General features: G+C 50.3%; 1 protein-coding gene across 1 annotated transcript; it reads right to left on the bottom strand.

Annotated features, from left to right (window-relative positions):
* Positions 1 to 5,346: 5,346 nt before the first annotated feature.
* FAM181B (family with sequence similarity 181 member B) lies at positions 5,347 to 7,015 on the bottom strand (the record flags this gene model as incomplete). Its single annotated transcript, XM_082844123.1, has 1 exon — positions 5,347 to 7,015. One exon carries the CDS (start codon positions 7,013 to 7,015, stop codon positions 5,735 to 5,737), a length of 1,281 nt encoding a protein of 426 aa, XP_082700249.1. The 3' UTR covers positions 5,347 to 5,734.
* Positions 7,016 to 8,856: the final 1,841 nt, after the last annotated feature.

The raw sequence follows: 8,856 nt of genomic DNA, 5'->3' as shown, positions 1-8,856 counted from the left end.
CATTCAGAGCTGTTAGAATGCAGGAACGGCAGTTCCATGAGAGGCAGCATTTTAGTTCCAAGCCATCTTCGAAGGCATCTTGAAGTAGTGGCTGGAGCCGGCAGAGAATTTGGTAGCAAAGGAAGGACAGAGTCTGGCCAATAGCAAGGAGGGCCGGCAGTTTGTTCACTTGGTAAGTGTTTGAGTCCCTGTATGTCAGACACAGACAGTCCCTGGAAGTACCACAACGAACAGGACACACACAATGCCTGCGTTCACAAGCCTCAAGTCTAGTGAAAACAAAGGGCCAGGCCCCTGCTAAGTGAACTGGGTGTCCCAGTAGAGCTCCAGACACGGCCGAACATGAGTGGGAGACAGGGCAAAAGCAGTGCCATACCGATCAAGCACACACCAGGAAGACAGGGGAAAGGCTGTACCAACTTGAGCACACAGATGCTTGTCCAGCAGACCCACTTCTTGGTGAGGAGCAGACCCCCTTGCACTGTCAGGGTAGGTTCTTCCTGGCCCAGAGGCTGAGGATTTGCAGCCAAGTGACACTGGATGTGATGAGGTTCAACAAGAGCCTCAGAGTGCGTAACAAGTCAGCAGTCTCTGCCAGATGCACCCCATTCTGACCAAGCCTGGGCATGAACTGAGCTGCCCAGTCTGTTCCCTAGCATTCTTTTTTTTTTTTTTTTTGCAGTACGCGGGCCTCTCACTGTTGGGGCCTCTCCCGTTGCGGAGCACAGGCTCCGGACGTGCAGGCTCAGCGGCCATGGCTCATGGGTCCAGCCGCTCCGCGGCATGTGGGATCTTCCCGGACCGGGGCATGAACCCGCGTCCCCTGCATCAGCAGGAGGACTCTCAACCACTGCGCCACCAGGGAAGCCCTCCCTAGCATTCTTGGCTGCTGACAGTCCATCCCTCAAATTGTGGACAGCTTCTAGAGGTTGTGTTACATCTGTTCAGAGTCCCTTTCCTAGTATTTCCTAAAATGAAATGAAGTGAAATGAAATAAAATATGGCATAGTTACATAAGTCTTGTTTAAGCATGCAAAAACAACAACAACAACAACAATGCTGTGTGGCCCAATAAGTAGGATTTAATTTTGTTTGTCATAGTGTTCATTACTTTATTAGTTTCCTAGGACTGCTATAACAAGGTGCCATTAATTGGCTTAAAACAATAGAAATGTATTGTCTCACGGTTCTGGAACCTAGCAGTCTGAAATCAAGGTGTAGGGTCTCTATGAAGGTGCTAGAGAGAGGTGCTTCCTTGCCTCTTCTAGATTCTGGTGTTTGTGGGCAATCCTTGGCGCTCCTTAGCTTGTAGATGCATCACTTCAGTCACATGGCTGTCTTCTCACTTCGTATCTTCACATTGTCTTCTCTCTTTGCATCTGTCTCTGTGTCCAAATTTCTCCTTTTTATAAGGACACCAGTCATATTGGAGTAGCTGCCACCCTAGTGACCTCATTTTAACTTGATAACCTCTGATTAGGTAAGACCCTATTTCCGAATAAGGTCACATTCTGAGGCCCTGGGAGTTAGGACTTCAACATGTCTTTTTGAGGGAACACAATCCAACTCATAACATTTATTCTAAGTAATAAGTGGATCTTGAGTCCATTGCCAGGAATCTAGCCACATATTCTCCCTCCTTTCTCTCTCTCTCTCTCTCTCTCTCTCTCTCTCTCTCCTCTCCATCCCTGCCATCACATTCTATGAAAAAATAAATATGGTGTTTCTCAACCTGGAATATGTTTCTAGTAACATCACATTTTTTAAGCAAAAAAAAAAAAAAAAAAAACCTGCCTATACTATTTATTTAGGAATTAAACTATCGAGTATTTTGTGACATCCCTCAGATTATTTTCCTGTATTGCTTCTTCACTCTCATATTGGCACTAAACATCTCTTGTACCTATAGTCTGAACTGTCCAACTCAATTTTAGATTCATTGAGAACAGGGCTTCTCGTTATTGTTAATCTCACAGAGGAAAATTCTGGTCACAGTCTATGGGTGGAACAAATGATTGAAAGCATGTCACAATATCCCTTATGCCTGCCACCAAACACACTGCTCCAGGCAAAATAACTCTGTCTGGGACAGTCCTGTGCAAACTAGGATGTTTGGTCACCTTAGGACTCAAAATAGTTAAGGTTTAAATAGCAGGTGAGATGGAGGCAAAAAAGTGTGGATTGTTTTTCTGAGAGACTCAACTCTAAAGAGAAGAAGATAGAGTAATATCTAGAGAAGGAAACAGGGTCAAGAGAATTTTTCACCTCTTTATTCCCCCTTTCTTATTTTTTAAACCATGCTGAAGGCCTAGTTCTATAATGAAAGGAAAAAGTGAGGATGAGGCTGGAGGTATAGGAGGCTAAGGATAATTGATGGAGCAGCATCTTGTCCTCATGAAGTAGAAGAGGCAGGATGCTGAGTCCCGAGGGTAGGAGAAGGTCCCACCTGCCTGAGAGAAAATCCCATGTGTAAAAGTGGGAATGGGAAATGGAGGGGGATTACAACAGATGCTTTCCATCTTGTCAGGATGCGGAGTGAGGAGAGGGGTGGGGTTGAGGCTTGAACGGAGATGAGCAAAGGCTTGGAGATGTAAGAAAACAGTGAAACACATTCCAAGAACACAGCTGAGATGGGGAATCCTGAATACGCAGCATATAACGTAATTATTATCACCAGCTAGGCTAAGATCCCCAGCCTGTCCAAAGTCATACAACTACAAGCATATCATAACATATTTCCAGTCTTGAAAAATATCTACCATTGCATTTAAAAAGACTTGTCTGTGGGCAAGTACGTGGCTAGACAGGAGACAAAAATACTTTTTAACAGGCTTCAGGAGAAAATGAAACATGAGAGGAAGCAAAAAATATACTCAGCCTTTGGCAGGACTATTATTAATGGGCACTCCTTACTGTACTGTGGTAGGTGGCACAGTCAGGCATACATGAGCTCAGACTGGAAAGCAACATGGGGAGAAGAGGAATCAGAGATGGGACAATTTGGAGGCTACATAGGGGCCAAGCACACATTCTTGGCATCCAGGATGGTTTGGAACCTTGACATAATGCCAAGACTTGGCTGCCTGGTACTAAGAACTATCTTTCTCTGGTGGTGGGCATTTATACATACCCTATGCCAAATCCTCATGATAACCGTTTGGGATAGTTATCCAATTTTGCCAAGGGGAAGACTTCCTTTCAATAGAGTTAGCTAGTCCATGGCTGGTAAATTAGCAGAGATGAGATGTAGCTAAGCTGATTGATGTAGCCCCTCCCTTTGCCCTTCTTACTTTTCACCTACAACAGTGAGGATAATAACAATACCCAAGCACAAACCTTTGTAAGTATTAAATGAGGTCATGTACGTGAAAGTGTCAGGCACCCCACAGATGCTGCTTATATATTTGTCTAGCATAGTAGTTTTCAACTGGTAGCAATTTTGCCCCCCAGGGGATTTGTGGTAATGGAGATATTTTTGATTGTCACAAGTAGGGGAGTGCTATCGGCATCTAGCGGGTAGAGGCCAGGGATGCTGCTAGACATCCTACTATGCACAGGGCAGTCCCCACAGCAAAGAATTAACCTGCCCAAAATGTCAATGGTGGTGATGTTGAATCCCTGCTAGGAGCGTAATGCAGGGGACTGGAAACCGTACACACTAACAAAGCACAGCAGAAGCAAAGTAACAGACAGTTCTCGGTGACAGGACACTTACAGATCTGGTTCTTGGACCCACTACTTGCTTTTGACAAGTTATTTTAACCTGTCTGAGCCTCACTTTTCAAATGGGGATCATAACAGCATAAAGTCATTTCAATAAATTAAATAATTGCTGAATAATATTCTGCTAGCACAGTGGAATTAATCATTTGTCACCACCTCGCAATTTAATAGACACCAAGTTTCTAAACTTGCAAACGTTCTTTTCATAGTTAACAGGACTCTCTGCTGTATTTCTTGTGGTGCTTTCTTAAGACAGGTTTTATTCAGAAGAAAGTGACTTAGGGATAGTATTGAAAGCTGTCTGCCATGGCTCAGTATCTTGTTTTTTTCCCCAAATTCTTTTCTGAAAAGATCGCAGTACTTTTGATTTGGGCAAACACTGATCTAGACTTTAAAATCTTTTGCATAACACTGGGTTTCAACTTTCTCACATGTGGATACTCTTACAATCTATCTTGGCTGCCTGAACAGAAGCAGCTCTCTCTCCACTGCAACATAACCAGTAGGCAACATCTCGTATTGTCTGGGTGTTGGTCTCTCCTGACATTTTCACCAGCAAGGCTGCAGAACTGAAGGGCTCACTTTTTTCTTTCCAGCGGCTCACTTCCCACCCGGTCTTTCCTCCTCTGCCCTTCAACGATCCTGATATGCCATGAGTCCTGCCACTTCATGGCTGGTTAAACCATTTCTGATTTTTCCCCAATCTCCCTCTGATGAAGGGATCAGACTCCAGGGGACAGTCTGGGAGAGTCTCCTTGGGAAACTTCACACCTTCACTATGCCCTTTAATGGAGAGAATGTGGGTATAAGGGTGTGAGGAAGCACAGGGAGGCAGAAACCAACGGGGGGGGGAGGGGCAGAGTGGAACAGAATGACAGAGGGTAGAGAGAGTGTACAGCTTGTAAGGGAAAGGGCAATCACCAAGCAAATAGATGGACCAACAAAGAGCATGGGACTTACAGTCCTAATGGCTTCCATGTGTAGAAAACATTTATATAGGTATATAAAGTATATATACCTGCAGACCCAATCAAGCACTGGCCTGGGGGTGGGGTGCTCAAGGCATGTTATGTATTTTCCCTCTGAGCTACCCAACAAGCTGTGAAGAAGTGAAAAGTGGAGGAAATATCGTCGTCCCCACCCTCTCAGATAAAGAAACTTAGATGCAAAGATGTTATAACTTGCCCAGTCTCCCACTCCCAAAGTGGTTGAAGAATGGGAAAAGGAGAGAAATGGACCCCAGGTTTACTAAATTTAAGCCTCCTACAACAGAAATTTGCAAGAAAAGCCCACAGGAAAAAATAGACAGAGCAATGAGAGGCCAGAGAAAGAAAAGTGAACAAGGGCACTGATAAGAGTGGGAAAGTTAAAGAGATGGAAGAAAGAAGGGAGCCTGAAGAAACCTAGGAGGAAAAGTGACAGAGACCCGGGACCAGCACAGGGGAGGTCGGCAGTGCCCACTGGCCTCACGTCCTCAATAACACTCTCACCTAACAAGGCAGAGACCACACAGGAAACCGTCCTCTAAGAAAACACCCAAATCAATAACAACATACCTCTGCTCCATTCTTTTCAATACAGACTTTAATTCATAACGCACTCTAAGGGCAGGGGAGGGGAGGGACCAGGGCACTGTTTGGAGGGGGCAAGCACACTAAATACACTGACCTTTTGATGAAAAGTTGGAGAAGGGACAGGTGGCTACAGAAACCACCTCCTGCCCCTTCCGACATCCCCACCCCATTCCCCAAATCCCGTCTTGATTTCTTGGCTTGTCTGATCCGGTAAGAACCTTCCAACGGCTTTTTTTTTTTTTTTAAACACGAGGCTGTGATTAAAACAACCCCCAACTTCTCTTCATCTCTTTTTCTTAAGTTTCTTTTATTAACTGAATTTTAAAAATCCCGTTTCAACTCCACGTGCATTTGCCCATCGTTCTCTAGGCTTAGGAGAGACCCAGAGGCGGCCGCCTCCACAGCAGTCTCCACTGGGGGAGAAGGGTACCGCGCAGTCAGTCCCGGTGCGCCCCCTCCTCCCCGGGCGCCCCTTCCCAAATCCCGTCCGGTCTCCAAAGGCTGGCGTACGCAGTGCGGCTGTAGCCCGCGCTGTAGTCGTAGGACACCTGCGGGGGCGGGGGCGGCGGGGGCAGAGCGCAGTCTGAGAAGAAGGGGGTGAAAGAGGCCAAAAGGCCGGGCCCGTCGTCCCCGCCCGGAGAGTCCGCGGCGGCTGGGTACAGGGGGCGCAAGGGCTCGTTCAAGGTCAAGCCACCGCGGGGGGCAGCCAGGGGTGACTTCTTGGTCGTGGGGCCGCCCGGGGCGCTCCAGGGCTCGGGGTACAGTAGGCTCCCCCCCATCGCGGGTGGCGGCTCAAAGAGGCCGGGCTCCAGCTCCGGGGGTCCCCTTAGGACGGCGGCTCCGGTGAGGAGCACATCGAGAGGCTCCGCGGCGAGCAAGACGCCCGCCTCGGTGCCAGCGCCGTAGTCGGGCCCCAGCATCTCGAAGAACTCCGCGGCCTCGGCGCCCTTCTCCAGGTCGCCCAAGCTCACGCCGGGCCCCGACGGGCCGCACCCGCCGCCGCCCGCCCGGGACGGCTCGGTGAAGAAGGACGGGGGCAGGTTGCGGGCCCGCAGCGGGACCTTCCTGGCGCCGGGGACGGCCGGACCCCCTGCAGGGCCGGCCGCGTCCCCTCCCACGCCCCCAGCGCCCGCTCCCACGAGCCCGGCCGCGGGCGCCGCCTCCGCAACCCCGGCAGGATCTGCTGCCCCAGGGACGTGGCTCAGCGAGTCGAAGAGCGCGGCCAGGCTCTGGCTTTGGAGGCTGGCGGCCGCCGCGGCCTGCGACGCCTCCCGCCGGGGGGCCGCCTTGCCGTGGGCCTGGACCGGGACCGTCTGGGCGCTGGCTGCGGCGAGCGGCCGCTTGGCGGGCGTGTCGGCGGCGCCCGGGGAGGGCGGGCCCGGGGGCGCGGCGCCCATGAGGCCGCTGCAGCGCTTGATCTGCTTCTGCAGGTACTTGCGGTGGTTCACCTTCCGCTTCGACTTGCCGGGCTTGTCCAACGCCAGCTTGATGTTGCTGGACGCCGAGTCAATGAAGCTGAGCAGGTCGCGGGTGGCCTCGCGCACGTCCCCGCCCTCGGCGCCCGCCAGCAGCGCGCCCGCCGGTGTCCCGGTCTCCTCGTCCTCGAAACAGCAACCCTTGTCCAGGGCTCCGAAGGCGCTTCCCAGCCCGTCAGGGGAGCCCCCGAAGCCGAAGGGGACGAAGGGGTGCGTGCTGAGGAGCGCCGCCTGGACTGCCATCGCCGCGGCTCCCGGGCGGCCCGCAGCGCCGCCCGTGCGCCCCCGGCCGCTTCCCGCCCGCCGCCCAGGCCCGGCTCCCGCCCTGGCGCTGTGCGCGCGGCACAGCTTCCTCGCTTGGGGCCGGGCTCGCTGCTCGGCCTCCCGGGGGAGCTCATTAGGTCTTGTAAGCGAGGGGCGGAGGGAGGGAGCGCGCGGCGACCGCCCCGGTGGCGAAGGGGAGGGGCTTACTTAGCTGGGCTAAGCCGGGGGTGGGGGTGAGGGGGTCGCTTTTCTAGTTTTCTGGGCTTTCTCAAGCTCATCGCCTTAACCCCTTAGTTTCCCTTCGCCCCGCGCGTTTCTCTTGGCTAGCTCCAACCGCAAGACGTGAGGATGGGATAGTGCGTCCTCAGACTCCAGCTCCGGTACAACCACGCCCTGGCGCTGGGCACTCTCCATGAAGCTGAGAAGGCAAGAGTCCAGACCCGTGGGTTTCAGTCCCAGCTCTGGTAACAATAGTAGCCATCAGCTACGGGGAGCTTGCTTATGCCAGGCACTGTCCATGCATTTCCTCATTTAACCTTTGAACAATAGTCCTATAAAGTACGTATCAGTATTATTATCACCATCTAACAAATGAGTAAACTGAGCCTTAGAGAGTTTCAGTGAGTTGGCCAAAGCTATATCCAGTCCAGGCTGACTCCAAAGCCATTCCTAAGCCCTTGACAAAACTTATGTTCTCTCTCGGCTTCCTCACCTATCAGATAGGAGAAGGAAACTAGTGTCTCTTCAAGCTCTAGCCCTGGTCCTAAGATTCTAACTCGAGTTCCTGCAGGACTCTCAGCTCTGATGCTCTTTCTTCTACCTGTTAATTGTTTATAGCAAACTGAGGCCAGCACTTGACCCATCTTTTATTAGCAGTAGACAGCAAGAGGCAAGGAAGTCACTCCCACTAAGCTAGCTGGTGCTTTAGAGAAACAGCCCTGTGTGTGTATAAAACTCTCAGCCTCTTAGGACAAAATATGGACTGGAACCTCTCCCCTAACTGTCATGCCATTTAAGTTGCCCTTTTGGGACTTCTGTTGCATTTCAAGAATCACCTTGAAGTTCATTTAGACCCACTTTCACCTGGGCAAGTTTCTTGGGATGGAGGAAATGAGTAATTTGGCAGAGCATGGAAGATGATTCAGAAAAGACGGGTTCTGGTCTTAGCCTCACCACTCAATAGCTCTGTGACAGGTTGAAATCCTTGCTCTGATGGGTACATAGCTTCGGGCAAACCAGCTGACCTCTCTCTGCCTTAGCTTACTCATGTTAAATGCAGGTAAGGTTGCCCACCTCACAGGGCACTTGTGATCTTTAAAGGAAACATCCTGTGGAAAATCCTTATCTATTGACTGTTCTATAGCCTGTGATGAGTATTTGCCCTTATTTCTCTAAAACACAAAAAGGTGACTATGTTTCCTTACATGAACATCTAATATGTGATAGAACACCTCAGTCAGAGGGTGTTCATGAGGATTAAGTGAGGTGACATGCATGAAGATACTGTGCGTGTGATAAAGTGTTCTCTAAATAAGTTATTATAGTTTAGGTGCAGAGTCTACCCGGGGCACCATCTCTTTCTTTCTTTCTTTTTTTTTCTTTTTTTTTGGGTGCCGTGTGCAGTGGAAGCCAGAGTCTTAACCACTGGACTGCCAGGGAAGTCCCTAGACCATCTCTTTCAAAACTCTTTTCTTTAAGCCTCATTTTTCAGGATGTAGCAAAACCATTTTTGAGCACCCTGAAGGTACAGCCTTACCAAAAGGAAAGGGCCAGATGAACGCTTTTCATTTGGGAGATGAAGTACTTTTCCCAAGCCAACA

Source organism: Leucopleurus acutus (genome assembly GCF_964270905.1).
Source record: "Leucopleurus acutus genome assembly, chromosome: 8".
Lineage (NCBI taxonomy): Eukaryota > Metazoa > Chordata > Mammalia > Artiodactyla > Delphinidae > Leucopleurus > Leucopleurus acutus.
This window is presented reverse-complemented; position numbering and strand designations above follow the sequence as displayed.